General features: G+C 42.2%; 2 protein-coding genes across 8 annotated transcripts; one reads left to right on the top strand and one right to left on the bottom strand.

Moving 5' to 3' along the window:
• The first annotated feature begins 881 nt into the window (after positions 1–881).
• On the top strand, positions 882–14,878 carry trim25 (tripartite motif containing 25). Of its 7 annotated transcripts, XM_079498140.1 has the most exons (13): positions 882–1,031; positions 1,702–2,439; positions 2,566–2,661; positions 2,900–3,133; positions 3,541–3,709; positions 4,603–4,629; positions 6,517–6,603; positions 7,011–7,109; positions 8,432–8,503; positions 9,460–9,501; positions 10,512–10,655; positions 10,893–10,952; positions 11,054–14,878. In XM_079498140.1, exons 2-13 carry the CDS (start codon positions 1,792–1,794, stop codon positions 11,584–11,586), a joined length of 2,211 nt encoding a protein of 736 aa, XP_079354266.1. In that variant the 5' UTR covers positions 882–1,031; positions 1,702–1,791; the 3' UTR covers positions 11,587–14,878. The 7 variants fall into 7 exon arrangements, with proteins under 7 accessions (XP_079354266.1, XP_079354267.1, XP_079354269.1 ...); XM_079498141.1 differs by lacking the exon at positions 4,603–4,629; XM_079498143.1 differs by lacking the exon at positions 6,517–6,603.
• On the bottom strand, positions 14,075–23,291 carry dgke (diacylglycerol kinase, epsilon). Its single transcript, XM_079498148.1, has 11 exons — positions 22,462–23,291; positions 21,837–21,993; positions 21,578–21,697; positions 21,047–21,190; positions 20,680–20,837; positions 20,491–20,539; positions 20,171–20,284; positions 19,919–19,990; positions 18,620–18,747; positions 18,198–18,309; positions 14,075–17,985 (listed from the first exon to the last, which is right to left on the bottom strand). The coding sequence occupies exons 1-11, from the start codon at positions 22,935–22,937 to the stop codon at positions 17,764–17,766; spliced, it is 1,752 nt and encodes a 583-aa protein (XP_079354274.1). The 5' UTR covers positions 22,938–23,291; the 3' UTR covers positions 14,075–17,763.
• Between the last annotated feature and the right edge of the window lie 364 nt (positions 23,292–23,655).

Here is a 23,655-nt window from a genome sequence, read left to right as displayed (position 1 = left end):
CATTGGCCTATTATAGCGCCACCAGGAGGCCACAACCTGACCTGCCCTGGTGAAGACCTGTGCCCTGAGGGGCACTTTTTCTAGTTGCAGTTATTATTGCGACTGTAGGTCGCAGTTTACTATGAAAACCTGCATCTCGCATCAGTCACGCCTCAGTCAGTCACGCCTCATGACATGCTCCATATATGGCCAATATAGAATTCATTCCATATGTTGATCTGACCTCATCAAACCCTGTATACCCTCAAGACACACTCCATATATGGCTAGTACAGTATATTCATTCCATATGTTGATCTGACCTCATCAAACCCTTAGATCTCCCCATATGGAGCTGTCCTGTTCTGATGCGCCATATGTTGATCTGACCTCATCAAACCATGTTTGTACAGAAGACTGGATCATCACCTACTGTAGATCTGCATAGAGCCGGCCAGCAACCAGATTAATCGTTTAACTCCTGCTTCTTATCTGTGCCGTATTAAGAAGCCATGTTGTTTCAGCACGACCTCACACGTCTTACTGGTGGTTAGATAAGGTGTGACTGCAGGGACTTTGAAGTGACACACATGATTCATGTGCAAGGTTAAGGTGTGACAATGTACGCAACACTTGTATAAAGTCTAGACTTAACATGCAACACACTTATATAAGTGTGTTTTGTATGTTCAGATCAGCAATTGATCAATCAATCAATTGCAAGAGATAGGAGGATTGAATCCCACTTCTATGGAAAGAGTTTACTTTAATATTTGTAATGGCCTGGGAACAACGTTCATCTTGTTTAAGATGTATTACATGACACATTAAGGTCATGATGTCAGCCTCAGGTGACAGGTCACGTGTGTGACGTGTCCAGGAGAGAGAGGGCGTGAGGGGTGTGAATACCAGATGACGTCAGTCTCCTGCGCGAAGGACCCCGAGCACATCTGGCGAGATACTCTATGGGCGAGAGAGAGCTGTTGCGACGTCCACGGTCCACCACTCTCTTAACGCCTGTCTGGCAACTTGGCATTGCGATTGGAAAGAAGGTAGGCAAATTATATGAATAATAAACATGTAAACTGCAGGGAGCATGACTTAATTGTACCTTTTTGATAGGCACGGGGCTAAGCTGTCGGAGATTTTCTTTAATCGACCCTGTCCCTTAGGCTACAGATATTACAAATGTCAGACAGTAATCGATCGAACAAAAAAGTTTCTGTTGTTGACAAAGCTACTGTAGGTAAACCAGGTATAGATTCAGAATCATGCGGTAGGTTAGCCTGGAACTCACCTATGCTTTCTATGGCATAAAGAAACTATGCGCAGCTGTGCGACATGAGACTAATTACTTAGAGCGACAGAGAGAGAGGAGTGTGTGTGTACGCGTGTGTGTCAATTTAACAAAGGTGCTGGGTTTCCGAGGCTAGTATAAGGTAGACTTCAGCATGTAGTATAATGTGACAAGACGTACGTGGCTACATTCTGAAACAAAAGGATCTTATTAAAAAAAATGCCTTGACTTGCTTTTATTTCGTTTTTAGTATAAACTATGGCGTTAACAACAAAAGGCTAATCTAAGTTACCGTCCATTATTATATTTACATTACATTTTCTGACCATTTTCCCCCCGCTGGATTCCCAGACTGAGAAATGAGTCACTGAGCTAGACTAGTTTCTGTTCTGTTGTAATCTGTAAGTTTCGTTTCTCTTTTGCAGCGTGTGCTCTGCGCTGTGACGTAGGCTGACTACCAGGCTGTCTCCGGTTTCCAGTTACAGTCTACTGTGCACTGTGCAGGAGCTGGTGTGATGGCTGACATGGACGTGGGTGATAAGCTCTGTCTGATGGGTCTGGAGGATGAGCTGACCTGCAGCATCTGCCTCTGTCCATTTGACTGTCCGGTCACGATCCCCTGTGGGCACAACTTCTGTCAAGACTGCCTCTTGAGCACCTGGAGAGAGAGCTACACCTGCCCCCAGTGCAGGACCCATTTTGCCACGAAACCCACGTTGACGAAGAACACGGTGCTCAGCACGGTGGTCGAAGCCTTCAAGATGAAGTCCAACCAGAGCGAGTCTGGTTGGACCGGAGGAGGACTGGAGGAGGACCTGCCCAAAGAACTTAAAGAAGCGGAGCCGTTCAAAACCGAGGCGGTGCCGGCCGCCACCATATTGTGTGACACCTGTATGGAGGTTGTGGCATCCAAGACCTGCCTTACCTGCATGGCGTCCTACTGTGCTGTCCACTTGAGGCCGCACCAGGAGAACCTCATCTTCCGCACGCACCAGCTCACGGAACCACTGGGTGACCTGTCTGAGCGCATCTGCCCCGAACACCACAAGATGATGGACTTCTTCTGTGTCAGTCATAGCCGATGCATCTGCAGCTTCTGCCTGCAGCAAGTTCACAAAGGTTGCACCTTCTCCACCCCTGATGAACAGAAAGGGCTGAAACAGGTAGGAGGGGGGTGTGTGTGTGCGTGCGTGCGTGCGTGCGTGCAAGTTTTTGTGGTATTGTGTGTGTCATGTTGACCACAAACACACCCAATGATGAAATACCACCTTTTGCATTTGTTATTGTAGTCTGACTTGAGAGGCAAGTCGTCTTTGCTGCAAAGCAAGATCCAGAAGAACCTGAATGTGATCTCTCAAATGAACGACATGCAGACCAAGATAAAGGTAACGCCCCTGATATTTCCAGAAAAACAATTTCATTGACGTAATAAAAATCCTGAGTGTAGGGTTAAAAAATAATAACACTCCAGGAATTTCCTTTGTAGGCTACAAACAGGCTCAGTAATACACTTTTGTATGTACGATTCCTACTCATTTACATTTCTTGTTCATTCTTGAACAAACTATGTCTAAAAGGAGCATAACGCATATCTGTTTCACGGTCTTCTCCGACTGTCACTAGGACTCGGCATCCAGCAAGAAGAGCGCTCTGGAGGCAGAGTATCAGCAGATGCGAGAGCTGTTGGACAGCGAGTTGCACACAGCGATGACCACTGTGGATCACGAGCAGGCGAATGCTCAGACGTCACTCCAGCGCCTCTCCAAGAAGTTTGCTCAGAACGTAGCACAAATGACGGCTGCCAAAGAGTGCATCAACAGTTTGTTGGGTCAGTCCCAAACTGTGGCCTTCCTTCAGGTGAGATGACATTAGTGACAATGAAATTGCAGGTAGAGTAGATTAGTATAATAATATAAAGTGTTGAAAGTTGCTCAGGAGGATGGGGGACGGGGTAGTAATGCAAAATGCACAGCCGACCACTTGACAGGTGCTGGTCCCAACGTGAACTCAGATCAAAGGCAACAAAGTGGAGATGCAAACTGTACTGTATGTAATCTTTAATTGAAGCGGAGTAACGTTTCAGGCCCATTTCCTTCTTTAGACTGAAGGTTGTTTCACCACGCAACACCGGCCTAAATCAAACGCATAGGCCTAGGCTGTTTTTGAGATTTTGTTTATAATGACATGCCCAAAACGGGGACACCGGGGTTAATGTGGTTAAAGGAAAGGTGTGGCAATTCATATTCTTCCTTTTTGTGCCATAGGCCTCAGTTGACCTTCCCGCTGCAGTAAGCTTTGACCCATACAGCCCTCGAATCACCCTGGACTCCAAGGCAGTGATGGGGTCGTACGCCTTCGCTGCTGTGCTGAAGGAACATCTGATGCACCTATTCCAACAACCCACTGAGGCCAGGCTGCAGATGCTAAAACCAGGTAAGCGTTAGCCTCGGAAACTGCAGTTGTTTTGTTTTCAAAGGGGGGAAAAAAAGCCTGGCCAAGCAGGAAAAGTGGCATAGGAGTGGGAGTGAACCTTGTATTTCGCTAAAACGATAAAGTCGCTCCAACTTTGGTGGTGTCCGTGTTCTCCGCTGCGTTCTACTGGGGAGGGGAGGCAGGCTCATAGGTTGGTGAACCAATAGCAAGTCGGCGTCAGTTTCCAGCGCTAGTTTGTTATGCCCCTCTATGGTAAGTGTGGAAGCTGGAAATGTATGGAAGAATTAAGTTAGTACAGGTGAGGAAAAGAATCATCAACATGTGTCCAAAAACATCTAACTCCATGAGAGAAAGGGGGAGAAAAGGGTTCAAACAATAGCCATGTTTCTGTACAAATGTTAATTCTAAGAGAAACAGGACAGATAATTTTGCACAATTCCACAGTTTCACAAAAACCTTTGGCAGATTGGAGGTGATAAAATAATGATTAACACTTTCTATAAAGCGGAGCCTATAACTATTATGCATGCAAACATTGCATGCATAGTGCATTACATTGAATGTAATGCATTATGAAGACATACTGATGTATAAAGCATCATAATTAGATATGGGCAATTGACTGTTAATTAACCACACTGAAACAAATTAAAAAGAAGAGTGGATGGTAGAGTGCATACTATATCAAAGCTTAATCCTTGGTGTAGCCGACCCGGGTTTGAATCCGACCTGATGCTGTTTGCTTCCTCCAACTTTCTCCTGCCATTTCCTGTCTCTCTCCGCTGTTATCAAATACAGGCTTAAAAAGCCACCCACAAAAAGCCACTGTGCATTGAATGCTCCATTAACCCTTGATAACTCTGACTTAAAAGTGCTGTCTTGTTTCATTACAGAACTCAACATTGCCATGTGTGTAACTGGTGAGTTGGTGTTAATTGAGCCATGATGTCTGATGGATGGCATCAAATCTAACCGAATGAATCCTTGTACAGTGCAGGTCTCCTCTAATTAGTGATTATTTGGTTGGTGTTGGATAGCTATTATTTGGTTGGTGTTGGATAGCTATTATTTGGTTGGTGTTGGATAGTTATTATTTGGTTGGTGTTGGATAGCTATTATTTGGTTGGTGTTGGATAGCTACAGTATTTTAAATTCCATGAAGAAAATACTCTTGTAATGAGAGGTTTGGTATCAACAGGTGAAACAAGTGCTGTGCTCTCACCTGCAAGAACAGTTCCACAGCCACTATTCGGTATTATCATTTCAATTCTGACTCGGATGACTGGCGGATACAATTTAAGACATTGTGCTTTGTGCCGAGGTTGTACATTTTAATATTTGCATGGTGACCATATTGTCCACCTCGTGCTGGACAATAGTCTTTGCGTTCTCAGGTCATCTGTATGCTTTGTCCTAAATGCCTGTATGGAAACTTGGAAAAGGGGCTTTTGTGTAGTCTGTAACCTAGGTGTGGAATACATTGCAGATGTTAATTTAAGACCACTCAAGAGACAGGAAGACAGCTAGGCACTTTAATGTCCAAATAAAGCAGGATAATGGCTGATATATATATATATATATATATATATATATATATATATATATATATATATATATATATATATCTCTGAGGATACATATAATATAAAACTATACTTAGGGGAAATCCAAGAGAGTAGTCTAAGACGAGCTTGTAGATCGGCAGCCAAACAAACAGTCCAGAACAACAAAGGGGTGACGAAGGCAAGGAGTGGCACTGCAGATAGCCAGGTCTGGAGGATGAAAGAAACAAATTAGCAACACAGCTAACACTGCAGCTAAAACACAAGAAATGCTCTACAGAGTATGAACAGCAACTGAGTAGAGAGCAACTATACTTGCCAGGCGTTTCTATGGGAAGATCTGGCGAGGAGTCGGGGGAAGGCAGGGTTTTTGAAGACTCTGGTTGTAGAATGGGAACAGGTGTGCAGTGCCACACCCAGGCAGCTCGTCAGAGGGGAAGGAAAACACAGAGGTGAGCAGTGGGTTGTTCCCAACTTCCGCGTTCAGCTTCCTTGGTCTCAATTGCTCATGTTTCTTTCCTTCCAGAGAGCAACATGGAGTCCACCGTACGGTCTTTGCTTCCTAACCTTATTTAATTAACCTTGGTTGTTCCCAGGAACACCAGAAGTGGAAGGTGGAGGTGGAGGGTTCGAACCTGGGTTCGAAACCGTAACAGCAGAAAATACTTGAAACTCAGTGAATTGATTTTGCTTGAATGCTTTTAAATCCACAATGAAAGAATCGGATGCAGATGCTTTCATGATGATGAATGGCAATCTGAATCAAATCATGGTGCTATGCTTGTCTAAATTGGTGCTAAATTGGTTGTTGGATCACTACGTTATTATAAATTCCATGCATAAAGAAAGGCTCTTGTAATGAGAGGTTTGGTATCTCAACAGGTGAAAGGGCTTCTCATCTTGGATTTAGTGCCTTCTCACCTGCAAGAACCGTTCCACAGCCACTATTTGGTATTATCATTTAAATTTCTGTCACAGTTTTGGCGAGTACAATGACATGACGGCCATATTGTCCACTCCGTGCTGGACAATTAATTTAGTCTTTGCGTTCTCAGGACATTTTTAAATGCCTGTATGGAAATTGGGAAAAAAGGGCTTTTGTGTATTCTGTACCCCGAGGCATGGAATCCATTGCAGAAAGCCTTGAAATTTGATTTAGCTTAAATGCTTTTAAATCCATAATGAAGGAATCAGAGGTAGATACTTTAATGTCTTTTTTATCTGCTCACAAAATTGACTCAACAGGTGGAACCACTCAAACGAATGCTTCTCAATCTCATCTTGGGTTTAGTGTCTTCTCACCTGCAAGAACAGTTCCACAGTCACTATTTGGTATGATAATTTCCGTCTTACAGTTTTGGGGAGTACAGTTTGCTTTGTCTTTAACTATATTCACATGGTGGCTTAAGGGGGTTAACCCCAGGGTCGGCAGTGGCTCAGGTGGTAGAACAGGGTCCCGGTTCGATCCCCGGGTGCCCCTGGGTTAGTGTAGAAGTGTCCTTGAGTAAGACACTGAAACCTAACTTCTCCCAATGAACAGGTTGGTGCCTTGCATGGTTTACTCTGCCGACGGTTTAATGTGCTTTAGGTAAAGGCGCTATATAAATGACCACTTACAGACTCTGTCCCCCTTCCTCCCGAGTATGACATTAGAGCAAAATGGCTGCTGTGTCAATATGGTCCATACTATTAAAAGTTTACTTTGAAAGAATGTTTAAATATTTGCTACTGGGTTTCAGGTGAAATGCCATTGCTACCAGTACCAGGACAACCAAGGCACCTCCGGTCCCCAAGTCCAGGAGCGCCACTCAGGGCTGGCCAGGCCAGGAAACCACCAAGTAGGAAAATACTGTCGATGACTAAACTTGGATCGAATTATTCTGTCGATGAGAGAATGTCATTAAGCTGCTTACTTACTATGTCCCTAGAAAATAATGGAATGCAACTTATTATATTCCTAATAGCGTACCTAAGTCCTGACATCACTTGCTCATCCGCCAGATTGCGGAAGTAATTTCTCTGTGGAGAATAACATTGGGTCATTATAGAATCGTCTCATTTACTGTAAGAATTGTGGTCCAAAAATAAACAAACTGTCTCTGCGATATTGTCAGGGGGCTGGCTCTGTATCGTTTACGATAGTCACTCTTCTGTTTCTGGCAACATGTTAACTAATTCAGCTGCAGTAACATTAGCGTTTTTTCGCCGTCAGTTGATTCTTCATATCCATATGAGTGAAATCGCCGGGATCATTTGTTTATTTTTGGGACACCGTTCTTATTTGACGCTAGATAGATAGATAGAAATACATAAGTACTCCTATAGCATAATTAGGTATATATGTATCTATGAGGATACATATAATATAAAACTATACTTAAGGGAAATCCAAGAGAGTAGTCGAAGACAAGCTTGTAGATCGGCAGCCAAACAAACCGTCCAGAACAACAAAGGGGTGACGAAGGCAAGGAGTGGCACTGCAGATAGCCAGGTCTGGAGGATGAAAGAAACAAATTAGCAACACAGCTAACACTGCAGCTAAAACACAAGAAATGCTCTACAGAGTATGAACAGCAACTGAGTAGAGAGCAACTATACTTGCCAGGCGTTTCTATGGGAAGATCTGGCGAGGAGTAGGGGGAAGCCAGGGTTTTTGAAGACTCTGGTTGTAGAATGGGAACAGGTGTGCAGTGCCACACCCAGGCAGCTCGTCAGAGGGGATGGAAAACACAGAGGTGAGCAGTGGGTTGTTCCCAAGGCCCAAGTGAGGCTCTCCAACGTTGAAGCACTGGGCCCTAGTGGTAAGAGGAGGGACTGCAGGTGGACCTGTGGAAGTATGACGAGGAAACCCCGTGCAGCTGGGCTTTAACGTTGAGCGCGTTTGCACTTCCGCATTTTGGGCACCACATTTTCTACCTGGGTTCGAAACCGTAACGGCAGAAAAGACTTGAAATTCAGTGAATTGATTTTGCTTGAATGCTTTTAAATCCACAATGAAGGAATCGGATGCAGATGCTTTGATGATGAATGGCAATCTGAATCAAATCATGGTGCCATGCTTGTCTAAATTGGTGCTAAATTGGTTGTTGATTCACTACGGTATTATAAATGCCATGCATAAAGAAAGGCTCTTGTAATGAGAGGTTTGGTATCTCAACAGGTGAAAAAAGGGCTTCTCATCTTGGATTTAGTGCCTTCTCACCTGCAAGAACCGTTCCACAGCCACTATTTGGTATTATCATTTAAATTTCAGTCTCACAGTTTTGGCGAGTACAATGACATGACGGCCATATTAGTCTTTGCGTTCTCAGGACATTTTTATGCTTTCAAACTCTGCGATATTGTCAGGGGGCTGGCTCTGTATCGTTTACGATAGTCACTCGTCTGTTTGTGTGTGTGTGATAGAGAGAGCACGCGCACCGCGCAGTCACACTATCGTTTTTATTTATTCTTACAATATGAACAACATGACCGATTCAAATCCTGACCATGAATTATACCAGTAAGACACCCTGAGGACGAGAAGCTCAGATCAATATGGAATGAAACATATACTGGCCATATATGGAGCATGTCTTGAGTGTACAGGGTTTGATGAGGTCAGATCAACATATGGAATGTCAGCACAGGTCAGCTCCATATATGGAGATCTAAGGGTGGCAGTGGGGACAGTGTCTTGAGTGTACAGGGTTTGATGAGGGCCCAGGTAGGGCTTTCGGGTTTGATTTCAAAATGAATATGGAGCGTGTGATGTCACGAGGCATGATGGACTGACGACCATATATGGAGATCTAAGTCTCTACGCGTGTGTCGAATTTGAAGTCGGTGGGGCTAACGGTTCTCGAGTTACGTGGATTACACACACACATACAGAGACTTGGTGCATTTATAGATAGATAGATAGATAAGTCCATGTTGGCATTTTCTAAATTGCCCATCGGGTCGTGACAGGTTTCCGTCGGGTATCCCATCGTGTGTATGTGTGTGTATATACTTTCAGAAATTAAATTACAAAAATGGCATATCTACAAGCTCTCTATGCGATACATTGTGTGTTACTTGTAATTTTGTTTGAGATAACCCTTTGAATTGGTTTTAAGAATGCATCAATGGGATGCCTTCTTAAAGTCAAACTACAGTAAGTTCTTTACTGATGCTATTGTGTACTGTTGCTTTTCCCTTTTTTAGGACAAAAAAAGGACCAAACTGAGAAGAGCCAGAAAACTGACAGTATGTAAAATCTTCATTGTTACCATGCTTATGTTTCCTTGATATGCCTCCTGTAACAGCAATTTCCATCTTCCAATGTCCTAGTCTCTTGCACGTTACTTCACGGCCGGGTAAGGGAGTGATGCAGAGTAGACATCGAAACAAACAGATGGATGTCCAGTCGATATTGCCATTTTAGTTTTATTTATTGAAGTTTCAAGTGTCCAAAGATAATATTGCCACCAGTGTCTTTGAAGAAGCAAAACAGGCTTTAGTTCCGACACTATTATTGGTCCGACAGTCATTAGACTGACAACCTACCTCAAACCCTAACCTAACCATAACCACAAGCACGGGAGCAGCGCTAGTCCGACCGGTGTTCCCGCAGACTAATGCTCCGTCGGAATTACCATTTAGTTCCGACACTATTATTGGTTCGACACTTAGACCGACAACCTATCTCAAACCCTAGTCCGACCGTTGTTCCCGCATGTCGAACTAATGCTCCGTCAGAATTGCCATCGCATCCCAAGAAACCACACCCAGTGCTGTGAAATCTAGAGCCCGCCACCAAGTGTCCAAAGATAATATTGCCATCAGTGTCTTTGAAGAAGCAAAACAACAGTAATGCTTTATTACAACATGTCACCTTAGTGTGCTTTAGCTTTTTCCTTTTTTGATGCTGCTGTGGTATCTGTCTGAGAGGCACCGGCTCTCATCCCTTAAGTGTGTTTTAGCATGTGAACTTTCTCAAGTTTATATATAAGGTATACGTGTGAGGATGGTGTGAATGCAGAGCATTCAATTAACACTTCCACAGTGTTTTAATGTTTAAGCACAAACTACAGGCTCATGCTCAAAGACCAGCGCCAGACCTTCTGGCATACACCTTGTCAACTACACTAGTAGCGGTCTACATGATTCTATTTTTTTTAATATGAATCATATCTATTAATGATACAATTGGACTACTTGCATTTAACCTGGATTTTGATTTAAAAAAAAATTTTGTTCTACAATTTGTTTTGTAGAACAAGGCAAGAAGCCTTCAAAGAATATGAAAGCAGCCCATTCCATGGAGAACCTATTGGATATGACATTTAAAGAGATGGATTGTACATTGAAAGAGACACCCAGAGGCCGCCCCCAGGCGAAGGAACCTAAAGAGAAGCCAGGTAGAATAACCTGTCCGCATTTAAAATAGGGAAATGGAATAAAGTTTCTCAGTGCAAATTCCAGTGCTCCCATTACTAATTGTAATATGGAAGGTTTTGAGTAATGTCACAAGATCTAACCTAATCAAATAAATATGTTACAGTATTTAACATTTTCCCAGATGCAGTGGCACAATAATCAATAATGTTTTTACTATATTCCTTTTCCCTCTCTAATTGTTTTATCCTCTTATCTAGAACACTCGGGAATCCCTCCTAGCATTACATCTGCTGCCAAAAGAACTGAGCTTCTACAATGTAAGAATGTGGGCATGTTTAGATCAGTATCATCCTGTGCCAGTGTGGACAAAGTAGCTGCAGTAGCTCAATGTTGACTCCCGTTTGTCTCCCCAACATAGATGGCACAGTGCTCACCTTCGACCCAAAGACGGCCCACAAGCGCATTGTCCTCAGTGAGGAATTTACCAAGGCCACTGTGTCCGACGAGCCAGCGACCTACCCAGACAGCCCATCGCGTTTCACTGTCTGCACCCAGGTGCTCTCTTCCAAGGGTTTCGCTAGAGGGCGTCACTACTGGGAGGTCAAAATGAGTAGCAACAACTTCATTGGCATAGGGATAGCGTACAACAGCATGGACCGCAAAGGGCCCTCCAGCAGAATTGGTCGCAACAGTCAGTCGTGGTGTGTCGAGTGGTTTAACGTCAAGCTGTCTGCCTGGCATGATGGCAGTGAGACAGTTCTGGCAAATAACAGTCCCAAGCGTGTGGGTGTGTTGTTGGATTGTGAGGACGGGGCATGCACGTTCTATAATGTAGCTGACAGGGCGTATCCCTTCCATACATTCGTGTTCCCATTCACCGAGACGGTGTACCCAGCCTTCTGGATCTTTTCCAGTGGTGCATCCGTTGGTCTTTGCACGCTGCAAGCATGAGACCTGAACATCCTCATACACACCTACACTAGTCTAAATACTTGCATGAGCACAAAAAAAAGAATTAAAAAAGCTAAAATAACTGAAATCAATCTAGATGTGTACATGTATATAGATAACAGAAACGTACACAATACTCAAAATAATTTAGTATAAAATTAGTGTATTTCAACTTATTTTGTAGAGATGGAGGATAATATTAAAACTACGTGCTCTGAACTTTGCTCTTCAGTTCTAACAGACTGATATACAGAATGCTATAAAGTTAAACCAGTCTTAAAAAAATCTCAGTTTTGCCATAATCTAGGAATCATTGTATTTTCTTATTGGTCTTGACTCTTGAGTCAAGATGACTTCAACCAAAGCTGATCTGTTCACTGAAAACGACATAAAAGTTAGTGTGATCATACAGCATGCCACACTGATAGCAACTAGCTGTCCTAAAATAAGAATTTGATAGTCACCAGCAGTGACGTAGACTCCGTGGGGGCGGCGGGGCTCGAGCCCCCATGATGAATTAGACCTGAATATGTACAGTATATTCGCCTAGTCGGTTCGTCCCGTTTGTACCGCGCCAGGTCGCGCCGCGCCCGTTCGCGCAATTCTCGTCTTTGCATTGACTTTGTATGTAATCGCGCAGCTCTAACCATCCAAGTCTGAACGCACGTTAACACCTTTTGTCCGGCATTCAAATGCTAATCTTGTTTAACCTGCCAGGTAGGGTACAGTACTGTACTCTGCTTAGGCTACTTGTTCACAATGAAAAGAGTAGCCTACCAGATGACTCAGTGCTGCAATCATGGCATTTAAACAAACATGCTCTTATAATCTACAAACACTGTGACACGTTTAAAGAGTGTTACAAATAAGTGTTTAGAACCTAAACGCTTGGGTTTAGGGTGGAATGAAAAAAACAACAACTTGTTTTCCCCCGTTGCAGCGGGCGCCCCCATGACGATTATAAAAACATTTCGTCTCTGGTCACCAGTATATGTAAAATAAGAATGTGTTGGTGACCAGTAAATAGAGGAAGTGTAAGTCACTCTCTATGATTCACATATCTCATGACCAAGGATATCCCAGCAAGCTCGGTCAGGACCTGGACGAATTAGTGACGTCTCGATTGGGGCTAGATCAAGTCAAACTAAGACTAGTCGGATTTGACCCAGAATATCACCTGATGTCAACAAACATAAATTCTGCCCACTAAGATCCGTCTTAGTGGTCCCTGGATGAATCAGAGAGAGTCCGATCGAGGCCAGATCAACTTAAGTCATATCATAACTAGTCCGATCTGGCCCAGAATAAGTTACTGGAACGTCCTGGAAATGACGTAAAGATCATCCCCATATGGGCTGGGATCTGGCCTAGTCCTGAACGTCACCAGAGTCACTGGACGTTGTCGTCATAACGTCGTCATGGCGTCATTTGGCTTGCTGGGTAGAGGTAGTTCATCAAGTGGTAGTTGCATTCTGCAGTTGCCATGTTGTTCAGAGGCTAAATGCATGTACTCCATGGCAGCAGATGGTGTTGCTTGTCTCTGAAACAAATAAAGGTATAGAGTATAGACTAAACACTTGCAGAACATGCAATGTGCAGTATTTGTTTGTGTTTACTGACTTGACTATACCAATGATACCTGATGCCTCAAAATACAGTATGTCATGATGAAGGAAGCTAGATTGATAACTTGTTTGCCATGTGCAATTTGAATGAGGTATTCGGAGTTAACATGTGAAGATAGCCTTTATATTCTCCTTTCAATGTTTATGGTCTTGTCCTATTTGGCCTGACTGATGAGAACATTTGAAAATATGGAGATACAGCATCGATATGCAACACAAAGACTGGCAGCATACTTCAAAGTAAGTTGGATTTGGTTTTTTGACTTGCTGAAACCAAACAAGTTCTTTGTGGAAGAAATTGTTTTATATCTGATGCAACTCCGCTCTAAGTGCTGAACTTTAGACCCTGCCCCTGGAATACTGGGCTGAAATTGTGATGTTGCCACCTGTATCTGATTCCGGAAATAAAACAAGATGAATACGTTAATCACAGCCACTCACAATGTTCATGTGGTGTTATCTGTGGTGATGTTCGGCTAGTAAGAAAATCAGGGGGGGAAAAAAACTGCCTTTTTTCCCCCGCAAACATGTCATTTCGTTATGTTGAACTTTATTTCCACAAGAAGTATGCTGCAGCCCTTAGTTGTATTTTGCTGTGTTATGAGTGGATATAAGATACCATGGCTCATTTACGGCTTGGTGTCTTCTGTCTGGACTTAGCTTCACAAAATTACAAAGTCAGGATTCTATATCTTCTCTAGATTCCGCACCAACTAAGCTGTTCCGTTGGGTGTCAAGCCGCCCACCTTGAAGAACAAGCATGTTGATTTTGGTGTACAGCCTAATGGTATAGGTATACACAAAGTGAAAGCCGTTGCTGATCAATGCAGAGTTCTATTAAAAGATGTTTTCTTTTGCTAGACTTTACTGCTTACCTGAGGTTACCTTGGGATTAATGCAGTATGGTCAAAGATTGGTTGAACTAACAACCAACTACATCTGACTATAGTACTTCAACTGCTTTACTACAGACTGGGTCATTTAAGAAGTGTCCCAGTGCGCATTGCATACAGCATAGTTCCATTATATATTGGTACAGACTAAACAAGGGTGCTCCTCAGATTTAAGATTTCAAAAAGCAAAGAGGGTTTACATTACACTCATCCCATGTATTTCATTGTAAATGACTGACTTACAATGGAGAAAAAAGTAGTTTTGCTATGGAAATCAACGGTCTCTGTAACCACTTGTATATTCAATATGTACTAGTATAGGTAACATGCGGTACATCACTTCATTGTATACCACTGCTGATTGCAATCTGAGTGAAATTCCCAGTGTTCCATATTATTAATGCTTGCTTGTTTGGATAAACTACTATATACATGAGAATATACTTATAGTCTGCTTTGTTTCCTGTTTTTGTGAAATTTAAATATTTAATGACATCTTGCACTCAATTAAAGTTGTGAAAGCTTAAGTCTAATATGGAAAATGATTTAATGTGTAATATTGTGTAAATTGTTAGTACTGCCTTGTATATTGTTATGGGATATTTCTCAATTCAGAGGCAAAGAAAAACACTGGTAATGTAAAAGATATTTATGGGCACATCGTCGGATCCAAATGATCATTCCAATACATTCAGTTGTTTTAGCAAATTTACCAAATCAGTTTGTTTTTTCAATTACTTAATGATTGTTTTCAATAAAAGCTTGTTTACTCAGTCCCAGTTAATTTTTGAATGACTTCAAAGACAATGGTTGCTTAAGACACTCATCTGTTAGTTTCTCTTACAGGAGCTATTATAACAACTTAGCTCTGTCAAACATTAGATTGGCATTAGATTAATTTTAGTTTTACACAGTGGCCGTCTTTCTAAGATTGTACACACATGGGGCTCTATTTTCGCCCATGCTAAACCCTTTATCCCTAAACTGCTTTGCCTTTTTTTCCCTATTTTGAAAATAAGTTTTGAATAGTTCAACTAGCCGATCTACATCGACAGCTTGTAGATTGGCTATTTTAACTATTCAAAAATGTATTTCAAAATGGTAAAAAAAAAAAAAGGGGCAAAGTAGTTTAGGGATAAGGGGTTTAGCATGGACGGAAATAGAGACCATAAGCTCCTATCCGTGTAGGAGGGGGGACCCAAACAACCACTCCCAGTGGTTTTTTCCAACACATGGAAAGAAACTCCCATAAGATAAATAGATGAGCAATACATTTAGCATGAGTCACGTACAGTACTGCTCTGTATCTATGACGGTGTTGTAAACACAGGTCAACGTTCAGATTGGCAACGAGACATAACAAACACAAGTTAATCATCACAGAAGTTCATTGTCATGGCTACAAGTAGAACTACCTGCAGAATTGCTGCAAATTCCACAAGCGTAGGCATTATTTGGGCAACAACAATTGATCCCTGTTCAGCCTTATGTGCAGCCATATTCTTAAAGTTTGATTTAATTCTGTATAATAAAATATTTCTATGCCGGTAGGCTTTGATTACATAGTAAAGCAATAAACATTCTGTAGACTTTTCTATTATGGCTGTAAGCACCAGGCAACCATTTTGGTAGAAAGAGGAAAACATCCATCAGCATCAACCTGTCATTTCTGAAATTATTTACATTCAACAGGAAGGCTACTCAAATTCAAAACTGACAAAATGCAATAATTTGAAGTGTACACACAACAGATCTAACCACCAGTAACAATAACAAGTCAAAATGTAACCATGAGTGAAAAATGTAGTCAGTACTGTGTGTAAGAAATGACTTTTCAGGAACTGTCATATAAAATACTAACTCTAGAACAACCAACCTGTGGTTAATGTTGCCAACTGCATGAACAAGGACGACTTAAAATACAACATAATTGACACAAACATTAAATAAGAACATGGTAGTAACATAATTTCACAAACACTAACTTATAGCAGTTAAAGTTGTTTTAGGTGGTCTAGTCTTTGCACGATTATAAACCGTTTTCTATGCAGTGCAAGCGCCACAACAGTGCAACACAAACGTAAACTGGGAGAGAAATGGAGTGGATAAGATTTCACGCAGCGTAGCTCATTAGCAGCAAAATATATAATATTCTCCACTCTGGTTCACAAAGGGTTCTTCTGGAATATACTGTAACTGTAGACATAGGACTATATGTAACCAGTGCTGACACAGCATATTCATTTGGCGTGCATCTTGTGACAGTGCATTGTGAGCCTGTAAAATCTCCAGTGATAAGACGACATAAAAATATATTATTTTTCATTGTCAGTTAGTGTCAGAGCCCTTGCTCTCTCCTGAGTGTATATCACCCATTTCAGAGCCAGTGCTGATCTCCTGAAGGGATGTTAATAGTTAATCGCCGTTAATTAGTCGGTTAAACTTAACAGTTAATAACTAATCGTAATGAATCGAACATTATGCGGTTCTATCATTGGGTGGTTTTCTGTGAATGTAAAGCTGTCTGCGCGCGTGTGTGGCCGTGTATCGTCAATGGTCAAATAAATATTTGATTAAGGAATATACTATGCCTTTTGTATTATTTCTGTATATCAGCAAAATGTAGATTTGTATGTTAGACATTGAGGGAAATTAAGATTCTCAGATTTTTTACAAAAACGCTGCTTATCAACTAACCGGTTAATCAATCTAAAAGCTTATCAAAACGTATCAATTAACTATTAATGCATTAATCGATAATTCACATCCCTACCTGAAGCAAAACAAGACAATATCACCATTAACTAAACTTGAATTGCCTTAACACCTATTCAGAGCCTAATTTTACCCATTTTAGTACTTAGAATATGTCTGTTTTTCTTTTGCATCTACTGTATATGCATTTACTTTGACTATGGCAGAAGGTATCGCTGCAAATTCTCAAGAAACTTTGCCCAAAACATTCTTCTCCTGACATTACCACCTGTGACAAGGGAATGTAACCCCAGAGCTGTTGCAAGCTCTGGGTTATGTGCGAGTAAAGGTATACGGTATACATTGAATATACAGTTATACACTCAGGCCCAATACCGAACGAACGCATGGATCCAACTGCAAATATATGAATCCTTTCAGAGCATTGTCTGACACTAAGCCATTCGCAAAACCAAAGTAATTATAATTTACATTTTTCTTTTTAAATAGATCTTTCAAGCAGATTTGCTGGTTTAGTTTTGTTTACATTTTTGAAAAGGCTTAGTTTTAAAGTTAGTTATTTAAACATGTATTAGTCAGGGGCAAGATTCAACAATGTCATAATATTTGAAAAAATAGCAGATACGATACGTGCGCTTGTAGATTTTTGACAAAGAATAAAATGATATGGAGATTTTCTCTATGATTTTAGTTTGTTTTGTAAACACAAAAAAGGGTTTTTGTTTGGTAACTAAAATGTTTTTTCAATTCTAGTTTTCATTCTTTTGTTAGTTTTAGTTAACTATAATAACTGGTGGAAACTTGAGATCCTTTAAATTAATACAAATAATCCAAGGGACAAACAAAGAACATAAAACATAGGGGTTGAGTTGGAAAGTTGACTAAACTAAGGCAAAATAAAGCAATACAGTGTAAGCTTCCTATCACCAGATGTTGGGTGTGGGTTATGCACGGGTGTAAACGGGGGCCCCCTGTGAGCTGGGTGATTCATGGGGGGTGGCACTGTCACCATCTGAGGCGCTGGATTCGTCGTCGTCATCCGTCTGCTCGGCGCTGTGGTACAGCATGAGGATCTGGGTCTTGTGAGTGATGGTGATGGTGCAGGGGCCCTGGGCCCACGGCTCACCGTCCACCTGCATGGGCATCCTGGAACTCTTCAGAACCAACTGCAGGAGGAAAACAGACAGAGGGAAACATTCCGTGACAACGAATTCCAAATGTATGGTATGCTGAGGAAAACGACGGAATTAGCAATACATACACGATCATACTAGTACTCCCAGTGTACTGTGGCATAAAATGCAAACAGGATGTGTTGTGTTGTGTGGTGTTGGCGAGTATGTGCGTGCGTGCGTGCTTGCATGTGTTGTCGCCTCACCCTGACAGTGTGAGCCTGACCCAGCCGTACAGGGTTGGCAAGCTTGACCTGGATCTGAGCACAGTGGAAGGAACCATACACGCCCACCACCTCCAGTAGACCATCATCCAGCCTGGGGAGGAAGGGATTTACAGAAGAGGAAAAGTGTGAGGAACAAGGAAAGATGGTGAGAAACATATAAAACACCTACACAGCAGTGGTTCTCAAAGGACACCCAAATTAATATGTATTTGTCGCAGACTCCCGATCTGAAAAGGTAAAATAATAATAATAATAAAAGAAAACCCTACGTGTATACAGGGTTCAAGTGGTTCAACAGATTTTTATTTTTATAACAACTATAATTAACTATTGGCTTTATTGTCCAGACATGGCTCATACAAGGTGCATGTAATTCCCTTGTAGGAAAGTGCAGGTATTACCGTGTTGGGGGGCAAGGCTCATCTCCCATTCCTTCCCACAGTCTGCAGCCCCCTCCCCAGTAACCTATGTTACAGACAATGATGCCCTCCAGACTGGGCAGTGCCACCCTCTCCCCATCCATCTCCAACTGTGAGAAATCACATAGGAAATTACAAATTAAATACAAGCTTGAAATTATACAGATGAGAAAGAAGCACAACTCAAAGCACCATTGCATACACATCATGGGGAAATTAACACAGTATTGAGTTGTTTCACAATTTAATTGAATTACCTATTTTTAAAGCTACAAAAGTGTCGGTTGTCTCCCTCTTCTGACGGAAAGAAGTCATATGTTGCAACAATGTCTAAAGATTGCAAATATCTAATGTCCAACTTCTGCTTCAAACAACTTTAGTGACATTGTCAACCAGTAGATGTTCTACCCGACAACAAGGTCAGAATGTCTCAATGGAACTGTTCTAGGGAAACCACTACATAATCAATTAATCGGACGATTATTGAAACAATTAATCGGATTATGGCACTCATTTAACTATCACCATTTTAGACAAACAGATTATTATTTATTTATTTTCCTCAGCTGCTGATTGGGCCGTTATTAAAATAAAGCCGTTGTTATGTGTGATATTTTGCTTTGCAATCGCTACTGTGCATGTGCAACTATCAGCAGATTGTAAGGGGAAGAGAGATGGCTCACTCCTCTTTATCTTAATTACATTTAACACTGGAAAAAAACATGGTTAGTATAGTTGCTAGTATAGTATAGAATAGTTGCTGATTCGATTTGAGATTACCAAATTAGTTGGCATTAGTAGTAACACAGTCTACCATACAGAATGCATGTATTTATTCATTCAAATAAGTCCTGGATTCATTGTTGCTTTTCAAATCTTGGTCAAAACTTGGTCTCTGTCGCTGCCAACCCCCCTCTGTTGGCCTGGGGAGGGAGTAGACAACCACATGCATGTGCAGTGATGGTGTTGGTGTAATTACTTTCAAGGCCTGTTAGAACATTGCTCTCCCTTGCGAGGTCAATATCAAGCAGGATCTCAAAACTTCTGAGATATTTGCTTTCATGCTTCATGCAAATCCTTTTTGAAATATGTGTCAGTAAATGGGGCAAGAAAAATAAATATAATACTTGGTAGTCAGAATTCATGAACTTGACAGATTCTCAGTGCAGAATACAACAAATGGAGAGAAATGTCTGCTGCTTGCAAGTCACAGAGGTCAATGCACATAAACAAAGGGATATCGATCATAGTAATTTAGTAACTTAGTTACTATAGGCCTACCTCAATCCTCTTATCCAGATCCTTGCATTCCTGCACTAAACAATCTTTGGTGCCGTAAAGGAAATACACAGCCTGGGAACACAGTGGAAATAGATTAATAATAAGGTGTATACCCTTTTAGTTTACAATGTTTCCAGTCAATGCAGCTTTGTTTACAATCTGTTTGTCTTATCACCATTTACAAAACACTACCATGGTCTGTGTCCTTGAATATTAAAATTTTAATATTCAAATATTGTCTCCCTTTCTCACCTTATTGATGATGCGACTAGAGAAGAAGGAGGGTGTCTTTTGTCTGTGCGTGTGAAAGTTCAGTGCCATCAGAGCATCTGGCCCCACCGAGAAGTAGTTATTCATAGACAGAACCTGGAGAGAGCATATGCCATCTATATCTTTGTATAGTCAAATCAGTCAGTGGCATTCTGTAATTGTAGGTAAAGAGTCTCTTATCTACTACCACTTCTGCAATATGCTGATTGCTACTGTATAATGAAGCCCAAGATGATTCAATAGTTGAATGTAATTGTTTATAAATTAATTTAATCCAAAAAGTAAATTAATACTGGACTCACCTTTGGTTTACGAAAGTAGAGGCCTTTTGAAGCTACCTGTACTTTCCACCTGAAAACATCAACACAGTCAATAATAACAACAGCTATAACAGGTAGTAGACAACTATAACAACATGCCCAGAACTGCCAAGTTAAACAAAGCTGACCATTAGTCTGGAGTGAAAGTTGTTCTTAGTATCATTGCCTCACCTGTCCATTTTAACCACCTCGGCATCCAGAACGTTACGGAGCACCTGCTCAACAGGGATCTCCCCAGCGTATCCAGACCCCCAGCCCAACGTATTAGACAGATCATTTCCTGTCCCGAGGGGCAGAATCGTCACCCTAGGGATAAACTGGTCATGGCCCTAACATAATAGGAAATAGAAAATATAAGAGCAGCAGTGAAGAGAGGCAGAGCTATATAAAGGTGACTCAAATATGTCTGATTTTCAGTAATAATACAGTAACTTACAGTGGTTTTATTTCCAATTGAAATTATATTTTCTGGCCTTTGTCATTTAAAAAAATGAAAACGGTCAGCATTTGCACTCACTCTGTAAGCAACATATCTCACCTTAAGCTTCATGGTGTCAATGGCATCCAGCACCCAGCCAACAGTGCCATCCCCTCCACATACGAGCACCCGAACACTGCCAGGGGGAAGCAAGGTGCACAGCTGGAGGGCTTTGGTTGGAGCCAGCTCGGCCAGATCGAACACCTGGAGGGGAGAAGAAAAAAACAACGTAAAATAGACGTGATTAAGAAATGCTGTAGCCTACAGCAAAAGGGGCATGGTTTGTGCAGTATGAGGGAATCAAAATATAAAATGCATCAATATTAAGAGAGGTCAGGAAAATCAAGCATCATCATCATCACCATCACACAGTGGTTTTCCTTGTAAAGACTGTATATTGTGAGGAAATGAAAGTATGATGATAGACCTCACTGACTGTTATTACATGTGTATGTATTTTTATTTTGCATAGATTTTTGGAGAACAATATATATATATATATATTTTTTTTTTTTAATGGAACATTTCTTTGTGACCCAGGGCACATTACTCTGACATAGGCTACCATGCGCAGCAGGGATACTTACTGACCTGAACAGGGTTAAGGACTGTGCGGAATTCTCCCAGCAACACCTCCCCCATGTTGTTACCACTTCGAGTGTTAGCCAGGACTAGCACTGGAGTCCAGCCACTACCACAGGCAGAGGCCAGCTACACACACACACACACACACACACACACACACACACACACACACACACACACACTTAATACCAGCATTGCGTGAAACATCTCTAATATGTGAGCAAGTGCTACACAGCCTTTGCAGGGGCCATTTATAACGTCAGACCTTGCTGTATTCGTCAGGATGTCTACGGCGGAGCTTGTTGACATGGTGCAGGTAGAATGGGGGGATGATGAGGCTCCGGAATTCGCCCAGGTCACAGGCCTCAGGTGGCAGGCTGTCCATGCAGTCATCATGCACTGTGGTCTGACACCATACACACCTGTTGGGGGAGAGAGGGGGGACACAAAATGTCTTACACATACATAAGCCTGATCAATGTCTGAAGTGTACTGTGTCACCTAAATGTCCTGTTTTTTGGGAAGCGTGTAGACCTAAATGAAACAAACTACTTTCAAACAAGCCATCGTAGTAAGCAGTTAGCAACAGCTCATCCATTTAACCAAGAGCTCAATTCATTTTCATCATCCTTATGTACAATATGTTATTACACTATTATAACTAACACATCTGCAGTCCTTGGCTGGAGCCAGATTCCCTACTCTCACATTGAGAGACATTTAGATCCTGGTCATGGTAGGATCGACATCCTACTAGTTACCGCATGTAGCTCTAAAGTAGGGGTTCCGCCTAATTGGATCTCGAGGGAAACATGGGTTCGAATCCCGGGAAAGACATAAAAGAACAGATTGCAGCATTATTTACCATTTAAGACTTTACTGTGCATTACCTGAAGTCGCACAACTTCGGCTGGGTCCCGCACTGTTGCTTGCACACCGCACAGTAGCTGGCGAGGGGCACGTTTCCCCGGGCCCAGCGGTGCTCCATGGTGTCATGCTCGGTCGGGGCCATCATGATCTCCTTGCAGGGCAGGCTGCGGTCGGCCCGCCGCAGACACTGCTCGTCGGCGCACAGCCCGCAGCAGTCGCAGAAGGCGCCCTGCATGATGTGCTGCGAGCACACACAGCAGTACGTGGGCTTGTTGAACAGGTCCGTGACGTGCCAGCCGTGCTTGCTCTTACGAAAGAAGTCCTTCATGTGCGTTTTCCTCTTGGAGCGCTGGGCGCTGCACCACAGGGTGATGATCACCGGCACGATCACGGCCACGGACGTCCAGAACAACAGCGTCCATTCCTCTTTAGAGCCTCTCTGGTGTTGGTGGTGCTGGTCGTCGTTCACCTCGCTGCTCCCAGCCTCCCCGCACATCGTTCAGTTCAGACGGGGGTGGTGGGATGGCTGAGGATGGGCGGGTGTTGTTCGCGGTGACGGCGATTTTAAGAAGGAACGAACCGGAACGACGCACGTCCAGTCGAGCAAAGAGATCAATCTGAGCGAGCCCCAATGTAAACAACACAGCCGACTGTGTGTGGGGCGCGGGCATTATTGTGTCCCATTGTCGTAGTTGTGTTATTATCGTGACGGTGACGAATACTGACCTCCGAAATGACAACTTCGATGCAAAAATAAAATAAAAATCCTCCACCGTGCTAACCGAGCTAACTCGCCCCGGTTAACCTTAGCATCACACCAGCTCCAGACCAGCGCAGATGTTGGCTGCTGCTGCTCACTTTCTCAGTGCTCAGAAATAATCTACCGCTTCATTCTGAGTCATTTATACTCAAACTCTCGCGAGAGTGTCGCTTGCCAAAAAGTATAGATCTACAAGCTAACAATGCGTCGAATCGCGATGCACAGTACGATTGTAGATCCGTACTTATTTGGCAAGGGACACGGAAACGGAAACAATGACGCAGTTTTTCACATCACATTAGGATTCAAACAACAAGACAGATCAGTTATAACCAAAGTCTAAAACGATATTGACCAACTTTAAAAGATTTGAAAAAGGGTGATATTTTTGTTGAACTTTAAAATCGTCCCCTTTTAAAATAACGTGAACTAGATGTTTAGTGGTAACATGTCG

This window comes from Electrona antarctica (genome assembly GCF_951216825.1).
Source record: "Electrona antarctica genome assembly, chromosome: 4".
Taxonomy (NCBI): Eukaryota; Metazoa; Chordata; class Actinopteri; order Myctophiformes; family Myctophidae; genus Electrona; species Electrona antarctica.
This window is presented reverse-complemented; position numbering and strand designations above follow the sequence as displayed.